Source organism: Grampus griseus, assembly GCF_964374135.1.
Source record: "Grampus griseus genome assembly, chromosome: 5".
In the NCBI taxonomy this organism is placed as follows: Eukaryota; Metazoa; Chordata; class Mammalia; order Artiodactyla; family Delphinidae; genus Grampus; species Grampus griseus.
The window spans coordinates 141,716,890-141,742,617 of NC_138998.1; the positions used below are offsets into that span (position 1 = coordinate 141,716,890).

At 43.4% G+C, this 25,728-nt stretch overlaps 1 protein-coding gene across 3 annotated transcripts in view; it reads left to right on the forward strand.

Annotated features, from left to right (window-relative positions):
• Positions 1-291: 291 nt before the first annotated feature.
• The window catches only part of TRAPPC10 (trafficking protein particle complex subunit 10), a 91,529-nt gene continuing 66,092 nt past the window's right edge, over positions 292-25,728 (forward strand). For 2 of the 3 annotated variants that reach the window (XM_082654191.1, XM_082654192.1), the window contains exon 1: positions 292-364. In XM_082654191.1, coding sequence (XP_082510317.1) covers positions 298-364 — 67 coding nt within the window. In that variant the 5' untranslated portion in view covers positions 292-297. Of the gene's footprint in view, positions 365-11,500; positions 11,614-25,728 lie in introns of those variants that run through there. The other variant, XM_082654193.1, reaches the window with a different exon arrangement.

Here is a 25,728-nt window from a genome sequence, read left to right on the forward strand (position 1 = left end):
GCGCAGCCTGGATCGCCTTTCCGTCGGAGGACCGAGTCCGCTCGGCGGAAAGGCCTCCCCTTTAAGGCGCGCGCCCCGGAAGCGGTACCACCGCGCGCCGGCACCGGAAGCGGGTGCGGCCGGCGGGCGGCGACGGCGGGCGGCCGGCGACTGCGGGCGGCCGGCTAGGGAGCTACCTCGAGCGGCCGGGCGGGCGTCGCTGTCGCGGTTGCGGCGCCGCTTAGGCTCGGGCTGGCCCGGCGCGGCCTCGGGCTGCCCATGGGGCGCAGGAGGCCGGGCCGGTGACGCCGGACGCCCATGGACGCCCCTGAGGAGCCGGTGCCGCCGGTGATCTACACCATGGAGAACAAGCCCATCGTCACCTGTGAGTGCCCGGCGGCGCGGGAGGGGGCGGCAGCCGCGGCGTGCAGCCCAGCCCAGGTCGCCAGCCCCTCGACCCCCGCGGCCCGGCCCCCGCGCTCCCGGCCGGGCCGCTTCCTGGAATGGAGGTGTGGCCGGGGCGGCGTCTGCGGCGGGGCCCTGACCCCGCGGGCGACCTCCGACCTCCTCGGGGCCGACCTCGTATCTCTCTCTCCAGGAGGCGACCTCTGAGCTCCTCAGGGACGCTCTTCTGGTTGTCCGGCTGCAGTTGGACAGCGCCTGGGGCGCGCCCCGAGGGGGCGCCGCTGTGCGCCCCGTCCGGCTGCAGGCTCGGCAGCTTGCCCCGCTCGGGCCGGTCCTTCCCGGCGGGGACGGTCTCCTCCAGGCGCACTGTTTCCTCCGGTCCCGCAGAGGGTCTCCCGGCTCTGCGAGCGTGGACGAAGTTTGCGTGCGGTTGTCGTGTTTGTTAGGAGACGGGGGGTTGTACTCAGTAACGTGTTAAGTAGTGGAAGACTCAGGAGCCCCGTCGGCCGTGCCCAGCTGCACTTGCCTGGGCACAGCGGCTCTGCCGGGCCGGGACCGCGAACCAGGGCTCTTCCCCGCAGGCCGCTCAGGCACTTCCGAGACGCTGGCACAGAGCAGAAACCCATTTCACAGATGAGGCTGCAAAGGTTCGATGAGCTCACCCACGCTCTGGACCACTGGACTGGTGCCTCTTCATTTTGAGTGTCGGGTTTTTTTTTTTGGCGCCACATTTACTCATCCACAAAGGAATTGTTTTTCTGTTACAGAAAAATTTCCTCTAACTTTTACAACCATAACTTCGGAATTAAATACTTTCAAAAACACTGAGCTTACGGAAAGTGTTGAAACGTTGGCTGACATTTTGATGACTTGCAGACAGGTGTTTCAGACTATTAGGATTTTTGACCTCTGACAGTGTTCTTACCTTCAGTTAATTTTTTCAGATGGTGTTCCACACTTTGAAAGGAAGCACTCTTTCTACAGCAACATCCAGGCAGGCACTTAGCCCTTAGTAGATGGTTCTGTAGGTCTTGAGCCTTCTCTTGTTTCTTTCTCTCTCTTTCTTTTACTCTCCTTGTATGCTTTTTCTTGTCAGATCCCTGAGAAATTGTATATTTAAAGTTGAAGTCTGTTGCTTTATCTTTAGCTGATACACTTTCTCAGGGAAAGGGACAGTGTCACATCTAAATTTGGACACTTGCATAGTTCGAAGCTGTTTTCTCTTTTCACCAGGACAGCTGCAGGTCTTGCTCAAGACTGCACTTTAGTCGAGGGAACAGGTGTGTGTAGAGCTGATCTGGAGGCCCTGCGGTTAATTCCCAGGTGCCTTCTGTACCCTCAGGGAAGAGGAGCCAGGCTGGAGTGGTCTTCCTGTTAGGTTTCAGTGTCTTCCAGACGCTGGAGACTCCTCCCCATGTGCCCTGCACACTGTGAGTGCTGGATCAGTGTTGCCTGTAGAAACATTAACAAGTCTACTTATATCTCATACATACCCCTTAGCTTACATCTCATAGCAGTGTTTCTATGGGCGTTATGTAAATACATATCTGAAGAGAAAGTTCAGCCTTGGGTTGGGTTCAACCTTGACTAAACAGGTAAATCGTTAGCCTAGTAGTGTTTGAGATGTGGGTCTAGTGTTTAGTTTCATACGCGCATGCATGACAGACAGCTAAAGAATAGTTTCCTTTCCTACAGATTTATTGTAAAAGCTCTGTTGGTGGAGGTTTTTCCGGTGTTTAAAACTGTTGTCTGTACTGATGGTATCTCTGTTTTAAAAGGCACAACCATTCATTCATTGGAGTCTCAGAAAAGAAAGTGGCTTCAGTAAACTTTCAGAGAAAGTTACCTTAAAAATTTAAAAAGATCCCTTTAAAAGTTAAAGACTTTTTAAGTTTTAGGAAGGCTGACTTCATTTTGGTGTGTCTGGGACTGAAGCTGCGGTAAAGCGCTTGCTGTCCTGGTTTCATGTTATACTTTCTTTATTTTGTTCCATTCTTTCAGCTGCACATGTGTTGAAGGGAGCCGCTAGTGTAAGCAATGTAGACAAAGGTAGTAGGAAAATTGCTTTAAAAAAATCCATCTGGAGGCTCTGCTGTTGTGTACATAGCTCCTTTAGTATGCAGCATTTTAGTTTTCAAAAGTCTGTTTAATACTTTTCCAGCCATTGCACCCTGAGGAGGTCTGTGTTTGTTCATTGTAAAATGAGAGCAGAGTTTGTGCTTGTTTTCAATTTTTTTCATAGGATTTAGAACGTTTTACTTTGAGTGAAAGTGAATTGTGCATCAGGCTTTCTGAGAAGAATGTAGAATGTTACCAGTTCAGGTAAATTTAGGAACTGTTCATTTGTGGCCATGAGAAGAGTGGAAGGTCCCCAGAGGTTAGGGGTAAACAGAATACATCATTCCTTGAAAACCTTGCTAAATTATTTTAATAATATTCTGAAGATACCTAAGAGTTTTAATGGCCTTTAGTCCGTAATTAAAATTTCCCGAAGCTGCTGCCTGACTGCCTCTGGTGCAGAGTGACTACCTCTGTGGAGGATCTGCTTAGACTCCAGGCCTGGTGAAGCTTCTGAATACTGGAGGATGTGTCTGAAATGCACAGGGGTGTCCACCGCGCAGTCTGCGGTGCTAGTGGTGTGATGACATTGGACGATGAATCACCTGGTCATAGCAATGTGAATACCTGTAGTATAACTGACTAATCATGAAAGATACACAGTGAAACAAACAAATCCGGCAGATCCATTTGATCTAAATTTAAGTTAGAGCTTAGATTTTTTTTTTTCAACCACTGGATCAGTTCTCTGCTTTGGAATAAAGACCGAGGTTTCTGACCCAAGGGTATGTTAGGAAAGAGATGTTCCTTTCCCAGCTATCTCATTAGCAGACAAAGCTATTATAATTCCACTGATTTGTGGCTTTTCTTTATTGGCTGTTGGCATCCTACCTAAGATAGCACATAACTATCAACGTGGAATTGTGTAGTATCTGAAAAACAACAGTGTTCATTCGAATGATCTGTTCTCACCCAGTCACATCGGATGGTGCTGCTTTAATTTTTCTCAATCTCTATATTTAGGGTTCCGGATCTGACATCATGAATTTTCAAAGGGGGGGAAAGGCAACAAAACTGAGCAGATCCGTAATGCTTTTTACCTGGTTGGGTTTTGGTTTTTTCCCCCCTGTAGGTTAAAGTTTAAATTTGTACATTGCAATTTTCTATCAAGCGTGAAAGTATGGTGCTTGTGATTTAACCACTCTCAATTTCATTGCCAGAAAAGTAACTTAAAATGCCCTCTCTTTAAACTGATACACATAAATGCGGGTCTTGGTCCATATTGAATCCTTAAGCCAGTAGGGAATCAGCTATTGAGAAGCGGCAGAAGCATTTCTCCTTAGGAAACCGCAGTTCCATGGGGTGTATTTGGAGGGCAGGGACTAAGGCATTAGTATCTGTACTGCCTTTGATTTAGAAATCACTTCAGACTTCCCTCGTGGTCCAGTGGTTAAGAATCCGTCTGCCAGTTCAGGGGACACAGGTTCGATCTCTGGTCTGGGAAGATCCCACGTGGTGCAGAGCAACTAGGTCCGTGCGCCACAACTACTGAGCCTGTGCTCTAGAGTCCAGGAGCCACAACTACTGAGCCCATGCACTTAGAGCCCATGCTCCACAACAAGAGAAGCCACCACAGTGAGAAGCCCGTGCATCGCAACGAAGAGTAGCCCCCGTTCACTGCAACTAGAGAAAGCCCGCGTGCAGCAATGAAGACCCAACACAGCCAAAAATAAAAATAAATAAATAAATATTTAAAAAAGAAGAAGAAGAAGAAATCGCTTCTACCTGTGCGTGGTTAGAAACAGGCAGGACTTACTGTGTGACTACTTCCTCGTCTGTGAAATAGGGACAGGGATGGTACCAGTCCCAGAGGGCTGACGTGGGGATTGAATGAGTATGTGTAAAGCACTTGGAAGAGTGATGGCTGTGCAGAAAGAATGTCAGCTACTCAGGAGAGACTTCTCAGTTTTCTCTGTTCACGGTGGTCTTAGTGTCTTCAGTAATTTTTTCATGGCACCTCTAGGCTGAAAAGAATATTTAATAATTCCATTTATTAAGTAGTTAGGTTCAAATAATTTTATTAAGTATTATGTCCTAACAGTAGTTATTTGAAAAAAAATACACATAAATTGGAGGAAAATTTTTGTTTCATTCTCAGGTATAACCACAATGACGTATTAGGGGCGGCCACACCTGTTGGGCGCTGCGCAGCTTCTCTAGCCTGGGAATCCGGTTGGACGCCGCTGCTTTGTTTATTTGACTGTGGAGGGGGTGATTCTTGGCCTTTTATTACAGCAGTTACCCTGTTTTGTGATGATAATGATGGCATTGAAAGAGCTGTAGCACGAGGTAGTATTGAAACTGATGAACTCAGCTGGGGCCTGGGACATCTTCAGTATTGCTGTTTCCCCTCAAAAATTTGCAACACCCCTTGGGCCCTCTCTGGGTTCGCTGCGGTACCCTGGGCACCTGGGCACACATTTGGGAACCCACGTTACTAGTATGTTAGCCCAGCTCTAGGGTGGTTCAATTGAACCAGTAATTCAGAAGTGAAAAGCTTCCCTTTCCACTTGAACGTCAGCTCGTGTGCCTGATTTACAAGATGTGTTTCTGAAGAGTTTCTAGTAAAGTTTGGTTTATGCAATGAGACTCAGGGGTCTGATTTTTTTTTTTTTTATTTAAGCACTGATGAATCTCTGAAGTAATCAAGCATGGCAGACATAACACATGAGCCGGTCTTTCCCTAGAAAGGAACTGACAGCATGGTGGTTGGTCCACACAACAGGAGGTAGGAAAGGCCACCTTGGTTACCTTTTATTGAAAAGGCCAGTGACTTACTGAAGAATTTTTTGTCTAAAAAAACTTTTTTGCCAGTACGGAGTGGAGTCTCTTTTGCACAACTTGGTGCGTGGTCTCCCAGGGGCTCCCTGTTGATCTCGGGGCCCTCTGCTCTGGCCTGGGGGCTTCGGATCTAGATGACAGACCACGGGAGGGGGACTGCGCAGCCTCAGATTCTCCTGATCACCCCTCTCTCTCACAGTCTCCCTGCTGGCGTTTGCCCACAGCCTTCTGGGCTTTCTCTCCTCCCTTTATATCACCTTTCCTTCTGTCCTTTCCTCCCTTCTGCCCCTGCCTTCAGTCAAATCGTTCCTTTGGAACTGCTCTTAACATGAATTTTAAATGTATTCACAGTATTTTGCACTTAGAGAATATTTGGTTTTTAAATTTAAAATTGATGACCTTGTAGTCATTCCCAACTTCTTTTTTTCTGTCACAACCAACATTCAGTCTACCAGCAAATAGCATTCTGTCTTTGAATTGATCTAGAATTCAGCCCCTTTTCCCCACCTTCACTGCTGCTCCCCCAAACCCCAGCCCCCTTCATCTCTCCCTGGGACCCCAGCAGCCTCCCAGCTGGCCACGCCATTTCCAGCCTGGCCCTTGAAGCTCGTTCTCTCTGGGGTTGAAGGCAGTCTCTCTAAGAAAGAAGTACAGCATGTAATTCCTCTGCTCAGGACCGTCCAGGGGCCACCCACCTTCTCAGCGTAATATTCCCAGACCTTCCCATGGGCTCTGAGACCCTCTGCGGCCTACCGCCCCCTGGCCCCAACACTGGCCTCCTGGCTGTGCCTTTAACCACTTGGTCCCTACAGCCCCTGTTCCCGTGGTGCCCTCATTGCTTTCCTGACCTGCTGGGTGCTTCCCTCCTGCTCCCTGGGCTGCTCATGTGCCACTTCCCAGGCCTGCTTAGGGTTTGGCATCGCGTCGACTTTATTCAGTCTTATTGGCTCAGCACCTGCATGATAGAACATTTGTTTTTTCATGGTTGATTGTTTCTCTTCACCCCTAACCCAGGCGGCCCTCACACTGGAATGTGAGGTTCAGAATTGCGGGAACTTTATCTGTCATGATCACTGCTGTGTTTCTGGCACCTGGACAGTGCTGAGCACGTAGTTAGTGCTCAGTACATATTTGTTGAAGAAATCAAATCAATAAATGAGTAAACACTACTGTAAAGGGAAGACTGTGTTATATGTCATTGAATGCTTCCATAAGGTAGGCGCTTTTGATGGTGTGAAGTTATTTTCTTTCATCAAGATCATTTTGTTAGAATTTGAATCCTGATTACTCAGACTTGTTTTTAGGTAAACTGCTATGCACTTAGTTGTTTTTTTTTTTCTTTTTGATACTGGGACATTCTCTGTTTGGAGTTTTTGAATTGAGGAAATACATGTTAATCCAGTAAAAGCAAAGCTCAGTGGTATGGTAGGGACCATAATCTTTGACGTGGTCCTTCGGAGTTGTGTTCAGATATGTTTTCTTTACTATAAGTCAGTAGAAATTTAGCTCTGACCAAAACAAAGCATTCTCAGGTCGATGATTCAGCTTCTGCTGTGGGACATTTAGGATTGAGGGACTGTCAACCTGACATTCGGATGAAGCCTTGAAAGAAGATATAGCTGTAACTCTTTGAAGAGAAACTTTAACCTTAAATGTGTATAAATAAAAGCAGGAATACATTTTCATTATAAAGAATGGAATCTAGAAGTGTAATTGCTGGGTCAGAAGGGGGGAGCAGTTTACATTTTGAAGCCTGCCCCTGAATCACCCTGTGCAAAAGCTGTCCTCTGAGGTACACTCTGCCCCACTGGATGGGAGTCAGCTTTTTAACCTTTGCCAGTTGATGGGTGACTTTTTCTGCACAGCTTTATTAAGAGCTCTAATCTCCATACTATAAAATTAATATCCATTGTACATGTATAGTCCTCTGACTGTTAGTAAATATTCAGAGTGGTGCAGCTATCACCGTAATTCAGTTCTAGAACATTTCCATCACCCCAGGAACTTGTTAGCAGTCAATCTCTGCTCCTATCCCCAGGCCTAGGCAGCCACTAATTTGCTTTCTGTCCCTATAAATTTGCGTTTTATAGACATTTCAAAGAAGTGAATCACGTAATATGCTGTCTTCTGTCCGGCTTCTCTCACTCTGCAGTTTCTGAGGTTCATCCGTGTTGCACCAACTATAATTTGCTCCTTTTTTATTGCTGACTAGTATTCCACCGTGTGGATGGACCACGTCTGGTTTATCCATTCGCCAGTTGATGGACATTTGGATCGTTTCCAGCTTTCTGTCATGAGTAATGCTGCTCTGTACATTTGCATGAGTTGTAAGGTTTCACTGTATTTTCTTGATATATGTCCTTTATCAGATAGATGATTTGCAAATGTTTGGTCCTGATCTTTGGTTGTCTTTCAGTTAATGTATCTTGAAGTACAAACATTTTAAATTTCGATGAAATCCAGTTACCAGTTTTTTTTTTTTTCCTATGGATTGTACTTTCAATATCATACCTAAGAACTCTTTGCCCAGCCCAAGGCCATCAGAGTTGTTTTGGTGTTATATACCTGACAATTAGTGAGGTTCTTTTTATGTGTTTACTCGTGCTTGGACCTCTTCTGAATTGCCTGTTCATCTGGGTTCACTTTGACATATGAGAAGTGTGGCCAAAAACATACCTAAAAGATGAATTGGTATAGCACTAGGAAAGATGTACATTCTATTTTTGTATTTTATACCATATGTATTAGTTTTCTAGGGCTGCTGTAACAAATTACCAGAAACTGGATGGCTTGAAACAACAGAAATTTATTCTCTCACCGTTCTGGAGACCAGAAGTTGAAAATCAGAGTATCAGCAAGGCTGTACTCCCTCCCAAGGCTTTTGGGGGGTGGACGGGGTGGGAATCCTTTCTTGCCTCTTTCCAGCTCCCAGAAATCCTTGGCATTCCTTGGCTTGTAGCCACATCACTCCAGTCTCTTCCTTGTCTTCACACGGCTTTCTCTCTCCCTGGGTTTTCCCTTCTGTCTCTTGTCTGACCTGACAAGTGACCTCTTGTCATTGGACTTAGGTCCCATCCATATATGATTTGGAATGATCTTATTTGAGAGCCTGAGCTTAATCACATCTGTAAAGACGCCTTTTCCAAATAAGGTTCATTCTCAGGTTCTGGGGTGTCAAGACGTGGACAGATCTTTTGGGCGCCCTGTTCAGCTCCTTCATTACAGTGTCTGCACTGGCATTCAGGTGCACGTCGGCCGGCATCCATCGTGTGTCTTTGGTTTTATATCACTTCTTCTGTCCTTGGAGGCTTGTCCTCATTGTGCTCCTGACCAAGGAGCAGTTCCCTGGTATCTGGAATTTTGGGCTTGAGATGTTGATACAAGGTGGGATGATCTCTTAGGAAAAGATGAACGTTTTCTGCAATCTCTCTTTCCCTCTTTTTTCCCCTAGGGAAATAAATGCTTTTGTATTCCTGCACAAGTGTTACGTGATGTTTCATTCCTCAATATTATTTTAGGCCTTTGTTTGCAAAATTTTTAAAAAAGTGAGCAGAGAAATTATGAAGAAACTGACAGTAGCCTTAGAGGTTGGTTTCACCATGGAGTGGGATATGTTTGGAAGTTTTCTTATTTTTAACAGATCTGTTTAGTGTTTGGAAGGTGCTGCATAAGTTTCAGAGCTGAAATTTTAGGTAGAGCCTTGGAACTAACAATAACACCTGTGGTAACAATTTTTACTACATCCGTAGCTCACCGTTTGTAGGCACTCCTAGTCTGGCTGGGTCAGCCCAAAAGTTTCTAGGCATTGAGGTGCACAGTGGGAAGGGCCGTCAGGTCATTTTGAGGTTGAAGACCCGAGGGCCAATTTCGCTGTGCCTGACCAGGACCCCTCAGTGTCTGGGAGCGCGGCGAGGACCTGCAGCAAGGAGGCGCCTCCTCCGCCCCCACCACCTTACCTAGTGGTCGGGGCGTCAGACGCTGCCCACCCACACGGAAGGGGGGATTGTCCCTGAAATTACCCCTGAGAGAAAGCCTTTGCCAGAGAGTTAAGTAAGATAAAAATATCTCTTCCTTCAGTTCAGCAGTCGAAGAACTGAGTAGGGCAGCCGTACTGGAAAATTTTAGTGTAATCTTACTCATTCTAAAGTTAAATTTATACTCTGAGAACTTGACAGCCAGCACCGTCATTGCATCTGCTATAGGATATCCTGTCCTTTGGGGGCCCTGAATTGTCTAGTGTAGAACATGAGGGAGTTGGGCTAGATTTGCTGTCAGCGAAGGTGTACTCAGCATCTCTTCTGTGCCAGGCGCTGTTGCAGGTGCTTGGGTTATACCTGTGAGCAAAGACCCCAGCCCTCTTAGAGCTTACATTCCAGCAAGAGGAGATAGACAGTGTACATACATAGTATATTATGTAATGTAATAGGTGATACGTGCTAGGCCAAAAAGGAGAAAGAGAAAAGGGTAAGAGAAATGGCAGAAGTGTTAACATTTCAAACTTTTTATTACAAAAACTTGCAAATATGTAAAAAGAAATAGAATTGTGTGAAGAAACCTTACAAACCTATCGCTCAACTTCAACAATTGAATGAATGTCAATCTTGCTTCTTTATACCCCCCATTCCTTCCAATCCTATGTTATTTTGAAGCAAATCTTAGGCATCACACATTTATCGGTAAATGTATGTGTTACGGACTGAATATTTGTGCCCGCCCAAATTCATATAGTGATGCCCAAGCCCCTAATGTGGTGGTATTTCTGGGAGGTCATCAGGGTTGGCTTGGGTCATGAGGGTGGGTACCTTATGGTGGGGTCACTGACCTCATAAGAAGAGGAGAGATTGGGGGGCACTTGCGCGCTGCAAGTCAGGAAGGAGAGCCCTCCCTGGGAACACAGTCAGGCACCTTGCACTCCAGCCTCCAGACACGGAGGAAAACAATTGTGTTGTTTAAGCCACTCCATCTGGGTGTTTTGTCATGGCAGCCTGAGCTAAGACAGTATGATCTCTAAAAGACAAGGACTTCTAAAAAACATAACTGCAAAACTTTTATGGCATCTAAATAAAACAATTCCTTAGTATCAAATATTCAGCGTTTACATTTCCAACATGTCTGAAGTGTCTTTTTTAAAAAATTCTTTGAATTATTTAGTATCCAAATAAGGTTTTGAGATAAATGTCTTGTCTCTCCTGCAATCTTGATTTCCCCCCCATCCCTCTTTTGTTCCTTGCAGCTTCTTGAAGAGCCCAGGGGCTGTGTCTTGTGATCCCCTGCCTGGACTGTGCCAGTTGTGTCCTGTGGTGTCCTTGAACCATCCTCTGTCCTCTGTTTCCTGTAGGGTGTCAGAGCCCGAGTCTGGGTCAGAATGCAGTATGGATTTTTCTGGCAAGACTTGCACAGGTGGTGGTGTGTTCTTCTGTCAGCAGGCGCAATAATGTCTGGTGGTCTCTCTTTTTGTGATGTTAGCAGATATTTATTCTCACATCATTAATTCCCTAAGGGTTGCAAAACTGTGCTATTTATTCTAATTTTACCATTTCTTCATTTATTATTTGAAAGATTTCTGTAAAGAGTGTGTATTTGTACACACACACGCACACGCACACACGTTTGTTTATGTTATTCAGTTACCCAGTGGTATAGTTTGTATAGGAAAGGCAGACCAAATGCTTGATTCTTCTTTACATAACTTCTCAAAATGAGTTAGTTCACTAGTATTCTTCATTGGTGATCAATTAGCTTTTACTTATTTTTATTTTATTTTTGTAGTACCATTATGAACTTAAGGATTTAAACACACTTGGTTGGTTTCAGTCCATCGCACTTGTTATCCTTACTGATGGGCAGGCTCCCTCTTTGCCAGTGGGCTTGTGAGTGTAGGAATCTTTGTTAGTTTCCTTGCTCTCTGGTATGACGCAATGTTCCAGACTCATTTTGTGCATTTCCTGTCCTGGACCTGGAGTAGCCATTCTCCAGGGAGCCCTGATTCCTTCTTGTGGGAGATGGTATTCGGAGACCCCAGTCTGTGTGCTTGGGCTTCTAGTTGCTGCTGGGCTTTTTCAGGGGGCAGAGCTAGGAATTTAAAGGCGGAAGCACATCCTGAGTTCACTTTGATCTTTTCAATTCCAATTCAGCACCTCAGGGTTTTATTAACCGCTCTTTCCTCTATATTTGCTTTCTTCCTGCTCTTTTATATTTTCTTTCTTCCAGTTTTCAGGGATGCTTGGGGATGATAGTGTTAGAGCGAAGTCCTCAGACTGGATCAGAATCCAGTGGAGCGCTCGTTGGAACCTGAGACAAGACCCCACCGCAGAGTTTCTGACTGAGCAGGTATGGGGTGGGGCCTGGGAACCAGCACTTGTAACAAACACCCAGACGATGCTGGCGCTGCAGCTCCAGGGAACTGCTTACTCCACCTTCCACAGCCTCTGAATAACACTTTAACTCTGCCGTCAACAATGTGACTCGTGAAGATAGACCTAAAACTTTTTTAGTAGTTCTTTGTGGCATTTGGATATGTTACCCCACTAGGAATGAATAGTCAAATTTCTACTAACTGCACATATATTTAATAACCTCATTTGTTTTATTTTTTCCTGATATTTTTAGGGAAAGCTTTTTAAAAATTTAATTTGTTTTATAATTATATAAAATACTTACATGCTTCCAAAGGCAAATCTACCAATACGATACATTTAAAACAATCTAGCGTATACCCCTGTCCTCTCTACCGTATCCCTGCCCTTACCTAAATAGTCTCCTTCTATAGGAGACATTCATACATATTTGTATCTCCCTTTCTTAGGTAAGAGATTACAAACTACACACACATTTTTCCCGCTTTGCTTTTTTTCCCTCAGCGTTTCCTGGTGGACATAGCATGTGGAGATCTTTCCCATTGCTTTTTTTTTTTTTTTTTTTCCGGTACGCGGGCCTCTCTCTGTTGTGGCCTCTCCCGTTGCGGAGCACAGGCTCCGGACGCGCAGGCTCAGTGGCCACGGCTCAAGGGCCCAGCCGCTCCGCGGCATGTGGGATCTTCCCGGACCGGGGCACGAACCCGTGTCCCCTGCATCGGCAGGCGGACTCTCAACCACTGAGCCACCAGGGAAGCCCTCCCATTGCTTTTTATAGTCCCCTAGAACTCTGTCATGTCCATGTGCCGTGGTTTATTCCACCGGTCTCCCATCAGTGGAATTTGAATGGTTTCATCTCTTGCTGTTTGACATAGTCTTGCATTGAATAGCCTCGCGTGTGTGTCTGTCTTCTCATTTTCCCTGTGTACCTGTCGGGGTAGAGCGCTGCAAGGATTGCTGGGACTGTGGTAAACACTTAGTCTTGCTAGATGTTTTCAAACCCCTTTCATAATGGCGCGCCTTTGGAAAACTGCAGTTAGACCACATTGAGAAAGAGAGTGGTCTTTGCACAGACCTCAGGGAGGTGAAGGGGAAATGCAGGCAGAGAGCGGTTTGGGAACCCTCCTATCCAAAGCCTCAGGTCAGGGGTGTGCCTGGAGCGAGCAAAAGACCTCTTCCTGAACTTGCAAATGCTGTGATTCAAACTGCTACAGTCTTACTGTATTTCCTTCATTTTAACAATATGTAAACCTTCAAAGGCTGATTCTTCAGTCGTCTCGTATTTTGATGCATTCATCCGATCTTTCTTTTTCTGTTGGAACTCTTCAGTTTTAAGTCTAGTGTGGTGTCCGAGTGCTAGAGAAGCTGACTGCTGTCCCCCTGCTTAGAAGTGTGTACTCAGACCTCCTTAACACTTGGCATGTGTGTTAACTTGTCTTTCAGACTTCGGGACTTTCTATCTTGTGAGTGGTCTCTATGTATTGGTTGTAGTTCCTTTTCTGCAAACTCCCACAGTATGAAACTTGATTAACACTCACACATTGTACTTTGTCCCTTTGGTCACACCTGCGGGGTGGTGACTGTTGCGTAGACTGGGTTCCAGGAGTGAGGGACACAGGGTGGGGCAGGGGAGCAGGTGTGTCTGTCACAGTCAGGCTCGGGGGAAAGCTGGATGGAGCAGCCTAACATGAAAGCTAGTGATGACACAGCAGGGTGTGCTGAGTTGTGATTTAAAATCACCGTTATTTTGGAAGGCCTGACGCAGGGGATCTGTGACAACTGACGACCAAGCGTAGGCGATTCCCATCATGTCGACTGGAGGAATTACTTTTCTTTAAACTTGGCCTCTGCGGCTCAGAGCTGTGGGAGGGTTCATTTGCTTTTCTTCTCAGTATCCACCTTGCAGTAAAGGGAGCGCAGTGTTTATGTGTAGAAATGGGCCATCAGTTGCCTGGTCATTTTCGGGCACAGGCCAAACCTTAATTTCTATTAATCCTTGCAGAATCTGGATACCATCTGGGTCTTTTTTGTTCTTTCTTGTTAGCCTTCACTCCGTGCCCCCACCCCCAAATGTGAAAGCCTTTCACGTACAGATACTCTAGGAAGACCCCTGGGGAGGGCTTCTGTATTCCAGGAGTACACATTTGATAATAGTTTTCCCCATGAAAGAGCTACCAATTTGAGGCATTAATTCACTTTCATTACCACATTGACACTACACATAAATTATGGCAAGTACGTTTTACATATTATTGAATAGGCTGCAATGACTTCCCAGTTTGTGACTTTGGACTTTTTTTTTGTCCATTTGAAGGTCTGTTGTACTAGAAGCTGTTGAGGAGAAATTAAGGAACGTACGGTCTGAGAGTGAGCGCACGTGTGCTTAGGGTTAAAGACAGTGCCCTCCTTAACACTTCTTGTTTTCAAATAGGAGTCAGCTGGCTAACAGTGAAGTGTAGCTTTATTTTGTTAACAGCGTACTTAAAGAATGGCTGGTTTTTTTTTTGTTTTTTTTTTTTGCGGTATGCGGACCTCTCACTGCTGTGGCCTCTCCCGTTGCGGAGCACAGGCTCCGGACGCGCAGGCTCAGCGGCCATGGCTCACGGGCCCAGCCGCTCCGCGGCATGTGGGATCTTCCCGGACCGGGGCACGAACCCGCGTCCCCTGCATCCGCAGGCGGACTCTCAACCACTGCGCCACCAGGGAAGCCCCTGATACTTTCATACGTTTGTGTTAGGACCGTCACAGTTTGTATGTTTAAGTATTGGTAACAGTCGGATGCCAGTGACAGAAAGGTGCACTCTTGTTGGTGGAAGGTCTTCTGGAACCTGTGTTTTCAGCCAAGCTGTGTCAACACAGCCACTTCAGATTCCTTGGGAAACAGTAAAATGAGGAAACAGAGAAGCACCTCATAGCGGCAGCCAGGAATGCTGAGTTCAGAGCAGGCTGCCCGGTGCGGCTTGGCCCAGCTCTGGTGCTTGGGAGCCGCTTGACTCAGCTGGGTGGGCAGGTGCTGGGGGCCTGGGCCTCCACGTGTGGGGTGGCCCTCGGTCCCGGGGCTGCTGTGAGGGCTCAGGGCACCTGTGCAGAGTGCTGTCCGAGAATGCACGGTAAACAGATGGGCCCTCTTTTAACTTTTGTTAGCTAGTTCTCTCTCTATAGTTTAGCACATCCTCCCGGATCATCAGATCAGATTACATAGGTTTTTTTGGGGGGGGGCGGGGGGCAGCAGCGCAAATCAAATGCTTTTATTTTTCCCTTTTAAGTCTGTCATGCACCTTTCATAGTTGTGTCAGTTTTTTGCGGCTGCTGTAACAAATTACGTAGATTTTGTGCCTTAAAGTAACATAGAGATATTCTCTCAGAGGTCTGGAGACCAGAAGGCTGACGTGGGTCTCCTTAGGTTAAAATCAAGCTGTGGGCAGGGCTGATCCTTCCCGAGGCTCCAGGGGAGAATCCGTTTCCTGCCTTTTCTGGCTTCTAGAGGTGCCCACGTCCTTGGCTGTCTGGGCCCTTCCGCCTTCAAAGCCAGTGACACCAGTTCAGTCTTTCTCGTGATGCCATCTCTTTGGTTGTGGCTCTTCCGCCTCCCTCTTCCCTTGTGAGTACAATGGGCCTGTCCAGTAATCCAGGATCATCTCTTTAAGGTCAGCTGACTAGCAGCCTTAATCCACCTGCAGCCTTAATTCTCCTTCGCCATGTAATGTAACATGTTCCCAGGCCCCAGGGAGTAGGCCAGTTACATAGATTTCCAACTGCCCGTAACATGTGTCTGGGAGAGAAGCATTGGAAGTAGTGATTCTATAAGTATGGAAACCCTGTGTCTTTCCCAAATGAGAGGTGGCTTTTTTCAGTTTCCCCTGAGGCATAATTGGTAGCTCTGGAGCATTCAAACCGCATTTGGTAACTTACGCTACTTTTTCTGCAGACTGTTTAGTGCCAAATTCAATCTTATGTCATAACCAAGTGCTAAAATCTTTTAAAAATTATTACATAAACATTATAGGAACATTAGCAACAACGAATGTATGACTTTTTGAACGTAGATACATTTTTCTTCTAGATTAAGAGATTATGTGCCTTTATTTTAGTCTAGTTTAGACATCGCACATTCCTGAGATGCAGACTGTGAGCCCCTCTGTAATCTCCTCCCGCTAATGGAACCACTTTGCACGGTTTGGTTTGGATGTAGATTTTCAGGAGGATGAAGCATTCACTGCTTGTTTATCTGCGGGAGGCATTTTCACACAGAGCAGGACTGTGGACTCAGTTCTCTGCTCTTTAAGTATCAACGTAAGACTGATTCTGTTCTGGTTGCAATTGACTGTTAAGAATTGAAAATCTGAATTTTAAAAATGCTTTGACACTAAGTAACTTTGTGGATTTGCAGTTCTAGTGGACCCTAAAATAAAAGTTTTGTGCATAAAATGATTGAAAGTTTTCATTGCTCTTTAGGATGGTGAAGGGTGCAACAGATGATGTGTGACTGACAGTTTGTGACTGGCCCTGGCCACGGCCGGCCGAGGTGGGTCTGACGCATCCTCACGGGTCTGTCTGGGCCTGTTACTCAGCTTTGCTTAGACTCTCATCTTAGTGATAGCATCTTGGGTCTGAAAGACTGTCTAGCCTACACGTTTCTATTTTTAGTTATAATCGACTTCTTTGAAAATTAGAGTTGTTTCAAAAATAACCAGCTTTTTACTCTTTTGGTGTTGGTCATCTGGCATCCAAATGAGGGAATTCCCTGGCGGTCCAGTGGTGAGGACTCGGCGCTTTCACTGCTGTGGCCCGGGTTCAATCCCTGGTCGGGGAGCTAAGACCCCACAAGCCGCACAGCGTGGCCAAAAATAAACAAATAAATAAAATCTGAATGATATATCTTTATCTGTAGTTATTATGCTTCTTTGGGCGCGTGTTAGTGTCTTTTTACGTTGGTAAAAGTTTACTACTTTATAATTGTCCTTCTGTTTTAAAAATTTTAAGAAAATATTAAGCTGAGTTTGTTGAAATATGATCCATTTATGCTTAAGTCACTGAAATCTTTCTGAATTCTTCCCCCCGCCCCGTGTTTAATTAGTTCTTATCTGCTTTTAAGAAAGAAAGTTTAAAATTACATGATTAATACATGAATATATGCTTCTAAAAATCTCAGAGCATGCAGTCATAATTCAGGAAATAGCGAAGGTCTGCATCAGTCATCTGACTGCATGGAACAGCAAATCTAATCACAACTGGCGTAAGTAAGAAAACAGGTTCAGATAATCAGAAACCTGGGGCTCTGCCCCCCTTTCTTGGGGAGCGTCTGAGCTGGGCTCTCCTCAGCCTTTGGGCTTAGGCCCAGCCTGGGGTCGGGTGCCAGCAAGCCTGGGCACCATCCAGACGGAGTGCCTGCGTCCCTCTGCAGAGCAAGGCCACTGTCCCCTGATGTTTCCCTTTACGTTTGAGTGGCCCCTCTGCCTGTCATCAGCCATTGCTCCTGCCTGGGTGCTGCCACGCGCCGGTGCTGATGGTCCGCAGACGCCCCTGGAGCCGCCTGTGGGTGCCCTGACTTGCCCCATCCTCATATCCACGTGTCCGCAAGTGAGTGACGAGACGCACACACACACACAGGGAGAGAGATTTATATTGGGTTGGCTGAAAGGTTCGTTCCGTTTTTCCCATAAGATGGCTCTGGTAGCGCCTAGTTGTCTTTAACTTCATTTGAAACAATTTGGTAAGATTGTATTGACAGCTGTCATATCGGCATGCATTTAAAAAAAAACTTACCAAAATTGGTGAATTTTTGTGTAGCCATTTTAATATCGAAGGTGGAAGAAAAAGAGCACTTTCGGCATATTATGCTAGATTATTTCAAGAAAGGTAAAAACGCAACTGAAAACACAAAAAAAGATTTGTGCAGCGTATGGAGAAGGTGCCGTGACTGATCGAAATGCCAAAAGTGGTCTGCGAAGTTTCGTGCTGGAGATTTCTCACTGGACGCTGCTCCACGGTCGGGTAGACCAGTTGAAGTTGATAGTGACCAAATCGAAACAATAATTGAGAAACAATCAACGTTATACCGTGCAGGAGATAGCCGACATACTCAAAATATCCAAATCAAGCATTGAAAATCATTTGCACCAGCTTGGTTATGTGAATCGCTTTGGTGTTTGGGTTCCACATAGGCGAAAAAATCCTCGACCATATTTCTGCATGCGATTCTCTACCGAAACATAACGAAAACGTTCCGTTTTTAAAACAAGTTGTGATGGGCTATGAAAAGTAGACACAGTACAATAATGTGGAACGGAAGAGATCATGGGACAAGCGAAATGAACCACCACCAACCACACCAAAGGCCGGTCTTCATTCAAAGAAGGTGATGTTGTGTATATGGTGGGGTTGGAAAGGAGTCCTCTATTAAGAGCTCCTTCCGGAAAACCAAACAATTAAGTCCAACAAGTACTGCTCCCAGTTAGACCAGCGGAAAGCAGCACCCGACGAAAAGCGTCCAGAATTAGTCAACAGAAAATCACATAATCTTCCATCAGGATAACACAAAACCACATGTTTCTTTGATGACCAGGCAAAAACGGTTACAGCTTGGCTGGGAAGTTCTGATTCATCTGTCATATTCACCAGACATTGCACCTTCAGGTTTCCATTTATTTCGGTCTTCACAAAATTCTCTTAATGGAAAAAATTTCCATTCCCTGGAAGACTGTAAAAGGCACCTGGAACAGTTCTTTGCTCAAAAAGATAAAAAGTTTTGGGGCTTCCCTGGTGGCGCAGTGGTTGAGAGTCCGCCTGCGGATGCAGGGGACGCGGGTTCGTGCCCCGGTCCGGGAAGACCCCACATGCCGCCGAGCGGCTGGGCCCGTGAGCCATGGCCGCTGAGCCTGTGCGCCCAGAGCCTGTGCTCCGCAACGGGAGAGGCCACAACAGTGAGAGGCCCGCGTACCACAAAAAAAAAAAAAAAAAAAAAGATCTTTGGAAAGATGGAATTATGAAGTTGCCTGAAAAATCGCAGAGGTAATGGGACAAAACAGTGAATACATTGTTCAGTAAGTTCTTGGTGAAAATGAAAAATGTCTTTTATTTTTACTTAAAAACTGAAGGAACTTTTTGGCCAGCCCAATATTAATGGGATTGTGCTTTGAATTACCTTTACAAATTATTTTGATGTCTCCCCTCTCTCACCAAAAAAAAAAGAAAGAAATCTTAGTTGTTGAAATAAATAGTCTGAGTTGACTCTTTTAATAGGCCTCTTGAGTAAGAAAAATAAACACAGCAATTTTCTGAACAGGGTTCTCTGAACACATCAATCTTAAGCCTCAATTTTGCTTCTAGTAGCTGTTTTTTAACAACTGAATCCTTATTGGGTTTTCTCATGCCCCTGTTGCCCATGGGATCAAAACAAAGTGGCTCTTACAATTCAGACCTCAGAACTCGAATGGCTTTTCTGCTAAGTGGTTGGGCTATTTTGGGGAGCTACAAAGTATACACTGTTAATTTAATTACCTATCACATAAGCCTAGATTTAATTCTTTCGGGGTTTTACACCTAAGCTCTTTCCTGTCCCTCTCTTTTAGAGCTCTGGCTCTCTATAGCTCATTTTCAAAGACATCTCTATTTTTCATAATACTCAATATAAAGACTTAGGAGTATTATCATTAATAATAGCTATATATTCTGAGAAAATCATGGAGGCTTTTCTTCATGTTCAATCAATGTAGAATTTCAATGGGTGAGAAGAATTTGACCTTCAAATGTAAATCAGGGCTGCTGTATCAGTTGGCTAGGGCTGCCATAACAAAGTACCACAGGCTAGGTGGCTTAAACAACAGAAACTTGTTTTCTCACAGTTCTGGTGGCTGGAAGTCCAGATCAAAGTGTCGACAGGGTTGGCTTCTGAGGCCTCCCTCCTTGGCTTGGAGGTGGCCAGCCTTCTTCTTGCTGTGTCCTCATGCGGTCTTTTCCCACCCCAGAGTCTGTGTATCCACATTTTCTCTTATAAGGATTTCAATCAGATTGGATCAGGGCCCATTCTAAACCCCTCATTCTAACGTAATCATCTTTTCAAGACCTTATCTGCAAATACAGGCACATTCAGAGGTACTGGGGGTTAGGATTTCAACATATGTATTTTACAGGGACATGGTTTAGCTCCTAATAGGCGCTGAGATCGAATGGTCACTTGTTAAGTCCCCAGTTATTGTCAGATGACGTCTTTGCCCTTGACAGATGTGCTAATTGACCTATAATCTTTTAAAATTAAATTTAGGACACAGATTAAAGATTTATTTTATGATAGAATATGAGAAAAATTTTTACTTTATAGTCTCCACTTAGGCAAGTTTTATAAGTTTTATATCGTATAACAGGATTTCCTGTGGGGAACACTTGGGAGGGGGTGTGTAAGAGGGACTTCATTTGTTTACTCTGTACATAGGTTTTTCTTTTCTTTTCTTTTCTTTTCTTTTTGCCCTTAACATCTTTATCCGAGTATAATTGCTTTACAACCTTGTGTTAGTTTCTGCTGTATAACAAAGTGAATCAGCTATATGTATACGTATACCCCCATATCCCCTCCCTCTTGCGTCTCCCTCCCACCCTCCCTGTCCCACCCCTCTAGGTGATCACAGAGCACCGAGCTGAGCTGCTTCCCACTAGCTATCTGTTTTACATTTGGTAGTGTATATATGTCAATGCTACTGTCTCACTTTGTCCCAGCTTACCCTTCCCCCTCCCCATATCCTCAAGTCCATTCTCTACGTCTGCATCTTTATTCCTGTCCTGCCCCTAGGTTCATCAGGACCATTTTTTTTTTTTTTTAGATTCCATATATATGTGTTAGCATATGGTATTTGTTTTTCTCTTTCTGCCTTACTTCACTCTGTATGACAGACTCTAGGTCCATCCACCTCACTACAAATAACTCATTTTCATTCTTTTCTATGGCTAATATTCCATTGTATATATGTGCCACATCTTCTTTATCCATTTATCTGTTGATGGACACTTAGGTTGCTTCCACGTCTTGGCTATTGTAAATTAGAGCTGCAATGAACATTGTGGTGCGTGACTTTTTGAATTATGGTTTTCTCAGGGTATATGCCCAGTAGTGGGATTGCTGGGTCGTATGGTAGTTCTATTTTTAGTTTTTTTAAGGAACCTCCATACTGTTCTCCATAGTGGCTGTATCAATTTACATTCCCACCAACAGTGCAAGAGGGTTCCCTTTTCTCCACACCCTCTCCAGCATTTATTGTTTGTAGATTTTTTGATGATGGCCATTCTGACCGGTGTGAGGTGATACCTCATTGTAGTTTTGATTTGCATTTCTCTAATGATCAGTGATGTTGAGCATCCTTTCATGTGTTTGTTGGCAATCTGTATATCTTCTTTGGAGAAATGTCTATTTAGGTCTTCTGCCCATTTTTGAATTGGGTTGTTTGATTTTTGGATGTTGAGCTGCATGAGCTGCTTGTATATTTTGGAGATTAATCCTTTGTCAGTTGCTTCGTTTGCAAATATTTTCTCCCATTCGGAGGGTTGTCTTTTCGTCTCGTTTATGGTTTCCTTTGCTGTGCAAAAGCTTTTAAGTTTCATTAGGTCCCATTTGTTTAGTTTTGTTTTGATTTCTATTTCTCTAGGAGGTGGGTCAAAAGGATCTTGCTGTGATTTATGTCATAGAGTGTTCTGCCTATGTTTTCTTCTAAGAGTTTGATAGTGTCTGGGCTTACATTTAGGTCTTTAATCCATTTTGAGTTTATTTTTGTGTATGGTGTTTGGAAGTGTTCTAATTTCATTCTTTTACATGTAGCTGTCTGTTTTCCCAGCACCACTTTATTGAAGAGGCTGTCTTTTCTCCATTGTATGTTCTTGCCTCCTTTGTCATAAATTAGGTGTCCATATATGTGAGGGTTTATCTCTGGGCTGTCTGTCCTTTTCCGTTGATCTATATTTCTGTTTTTGTGCCAGTACCATACTGTCTTGATTACTGTAGCTTTGTAGTATAGTCTGAAGTCCGGGAGCCTGATTCCTCCAACTCCGTTTTTCTTTCTCGAGATTGCTTTGGCTATTCGGGGTCTTCTGTGTTTCCATACAAGTTGTGAAATTTTTTTGTTCTAGTTCTGTGAAAAATGCCATTGATTGCATTGAATCTGTAGATTGCTTTGGGTAGTAGAGCCATTTTCACAATGTTGATTCTTCCAATTCAAGAACATGGTATACCTCTTCATCTGTTTGTATCATCTTTAATTTCTTTCATCAGTGTCTTATAGTTTCCTGCATATAGGTATTTTGTCTCCTTAGGTAGGTTTATTCCTAGGCATTTTATTCTTTTTTGTTGCGGTGGTAAATGGGAGTGTTTCCTTAATTTCTCTTTCAGATTTTTCATCATTAGTGTATAGGAATGCAAGAGATTTCTGTGCATTAATGTCGTATCCTGCTACTTTACCAAATTCATTGATTAGTTGTAGTAGTTTTCTGGTAGCATCTTTAGGATTCTCTGTGTATAGTATCACATCATCGGCAAACAGTGACAGCTTTACTTTTTCTTTTCCAATTTGGATTCCCTTTATTTCTTTTTCTTCTCTGATTGCTGTGGCTAAAACTTCCAAAACTATGTTGAATAATAGTGGTGAGACTGGACAACCGTGTCTTGTTCCTGATATTAGAGGAAATGGTTTCAGTTTTTCACCATTGAGAACGATATTGGCTGTGGGTTTGTCATATATGGCCTTTATTATGTTGAGGTAAGTTCCCTCTATGCCTACTTTCTGGAGAGTTTTTATCATAAATGGGTGTTGAATTTTGTCAGAAGCTTTTTCTGCATCTATTGAGATTTTCATATGATTTTTTATCCTTCAATTTGTTAATATGGTGTATCACATGGATTGGTTTGTGTATATTGAAGAATCCTTGCATTCCTGGGATAAACCCCACTTGATCATGGTGTATGATCCTTTTACTGTGCTGTTGGATTCTGTTTGCTAGTATCTTGTTGAGGATTTTTGCATCTGTGTTCATCAGAGATACCTTTTTTTGTGACATCTTTGTCTGCTTTTGGTATCAGAGTGATTGTGGCCTCATAGAATGAATTTGGGAGTGTTCCTCCCTGTGCTGTATTTTGGAAGAGCTTGAGAAGGATAGGTGTTAGCTCTTTTGTAAATGTTTGATAGAATTCGCCTGTGAAGCCATCTGGTCCTGGGCTTTTGTTTCTTGGAAGATTTTTAATCACAGATTCAATTTCAGTGCTTGTGATTGGTCTGTTTATATTTTCTATTTCTTCCTGGTTCAGTCTAGGAAGGTTGTGCTTTTCTAAGAATTTGTCCATTTCTCCCAGGTTATCCATTTTATTGGCATATAGTTGTTTGTAGTAATCTCTCATGATCCTTTGTATTTCTGCAGTGTCAATTGTTACTTCTTTTTCATTTCTAATTCTGTTGATTTGAGTCTTCTCCCTTTGTTTTCTTGATGCGTCTGGCTAATGGTTTATCAATTTTGTTTATCTTCTCAAAGAACCAGCTTTTAGTTTTATTGATCTTTGCTATTGTTTCCTTTATTTCTTTTTCATTTATTTCTCATCTAATCTTTATGATTTCTTTCCTTCTTTCCTTCTTTCTTTTCTTTCCTTCTTCCCTCCTTGGGGTTTTCTTTTGTTCTCTGTCTAATTGCTTTAGATATAAGGTTAGATTGCTTATTTGAGATTTTTCTTGTTTCTTGAGGTAGGATTGTATTGCTATAAACTTCCCTCTTAGAACTGCTTTGGCTGCATCCCATAGGTTTTGGGTCATTGTGTTTTTTTACTGTCATTTGTTTCTACGTATTTTTTGATTTCTTCAGTGATCTCTTGGTTATTTAGTAACGTATTGTTTAGCCTCCATGTGTTTGTATTTTTTACATTTTTTTCCCTGTAATTGGTATCTAGTCTCATAGCGTTGTGGTCGGAAAAGATACTTGATACGATTTCAATTTTCTTAAATTTACCAGGGCTTGATTTGTACCCAAGATATGATCTATCCTGGAGAATGTTCCATGAGCACTTGAGAAAAAAGTGTATTCTGTTGTTTTTGGATGAAATGTCCTATAAATATCAATTAAGTCCATCTTGTTTAATGTGTCATTTAAAGTTTGTGTTTCCTTATTTATTTTCATTTTGCATGATCTGTCCATTGGTGAAAGTGGGGTGTTAAAGTCCCCTACTATTATTGTGTTACTGTCGACTTCCCCTTTTATGGCTGTTAGCGTTTGCCTTATGTATTGAGGTGCTCTTGTGTTGGGTGCATAAATATTTAAAATTGTTATATCTTCTTCTTGGATTGATCCCTTGATCATTATGTAGTGTCCTTCTTTGTCTCTTGTAATAGTCTTTATTTTAAAGTCTATTTTATCTGATATGAATATTGCTACTCCAGCTTTCTTTTGGTTTCCATTTGCATGGAATATGTTTTTCCATCTCCTCACTTTCAGTCTGTTTGTGTCCCTGGGTCTGAAGTGGGTCTCTTGTAGACAGCATATATTCAGGTCTTGTTTTTGTATTCATTCAGCCAGTCTATGTCTTTTTGTTGGAGCATTTAATCCATTTACATTTAAGGTAATTATCAATATGTATGTTTCTGTTACCATTTTCTTAGTTGTTTTGGGTTTGTTTTTGTGGGTCTTTTCCTTCTCTTGTGTTTCCTGCCTAGAGAAGTTCCTTTAGCATTTGTTGTAAAGCTGGTTTGGTGGTGCTGAATTCCCTTATCTTTTGCTTGTCTCTAAAGGTTTTAATTTCTACATCGAATCTGAATGAGATCCTTGCTGGGTAGAGTAATCTTGGTTGTAGGTTTTTCCCTTTTATCACTTTAGTTAAGTATGTCCTGCCACTCCCTTCTGGCTTGCAGAGTTTCTGCTGAAAGATCAGCTGTTAACCTTATAGGGATTCCCTTGTATGTTATTTGTTGCTTTTCCCTTGCTGCTTTTAGTATTTTTTCTTTGTATTTAATTTTTGATAGTTTGATTGGTATGTGTCTTGGTGTGTTTCTCTTTGGGTTTATCCTGTATGGGACTCTCTGTGCTTCCTGGACTTGATTGACTATTTCCTTTCCCACGTTAGGGAAGTTTTCAACTATAATCTCTTCAAATATTTTCTCAGACCCTTTATTTTTCTCTTTTTCTTCTGGGACCCCTATGATTCGAATGCTGGTGCATTTAATGTTGTCCCGAGGTCTCTGAGACTGTCCTCAATTCTTTTCATTCTTTTTTCTTTATTCTGCTCCCTGGCAGTTATTTCCACCATTTTGCCTTCCAGCTCACTTATCTGTTCTTCTGCCTCAGTTATTCTGCTATTGATTCCTTCTAGAGTATTTTTAATTTCAGTAATTGTGTTGTTCATTACTGTTTGTTTGCTCTAGTTCTTCTAGGTCCTTGTTAAATGTGTCTTGTATTTTCTCCATTCTGTTTCCAAAATTTGGATTATCTTTACTATCATTATTTTGAATTCATTTTTTAGGTAGCTTGCCTGTTTCATCTTCATTTACTTGGTCTTGTAGGTTTTTACCTTGCTCCTTCATCTGTAACTTTTTTTTTTTGTCGTTTTTTTTTTTTTTGATGGGTGGTGCTGTATTCCTGTCTTACTGGTTGTTTGGACTGAGACGTCAAGCACTGGAATTTGTAGGCAGTTGGATAGATCTGGGTCTTAGTGCTGAGATGAGGACCTCCGGGAGTCCTCACTCCAATTAATATCCCAGGGGTCTGAGTTTCTCTGTTAGTCCAGTGGTTTGGACTTGGAGCTCCCACCACAGGAGCTCGGGCCTGACCTCTGGCCTGGGAACCAAGATCTCACAAGCTTTGTGGCACGGTAAAAAAAAAAAAAAGGAAGAAAGAAAAAAAGGTGCAGTACAATATCAAAGAATAAAAAAATAAAATTGGAAATATACAAGATATATTAGGAAAAATAAAACTATAATTGAAACAACTGCAACAAAGTAAAATAAAACCACAACAGAAAAAAGAAAAAAAAAAAGAAAAGGGGGGACGAACGAGACAAAAGGATAGATCACTAACAAAGTATAAAGAATAAAATAAAATTAGAAAAATAAAAGATTTATTAGGAAAAATAAAAGAA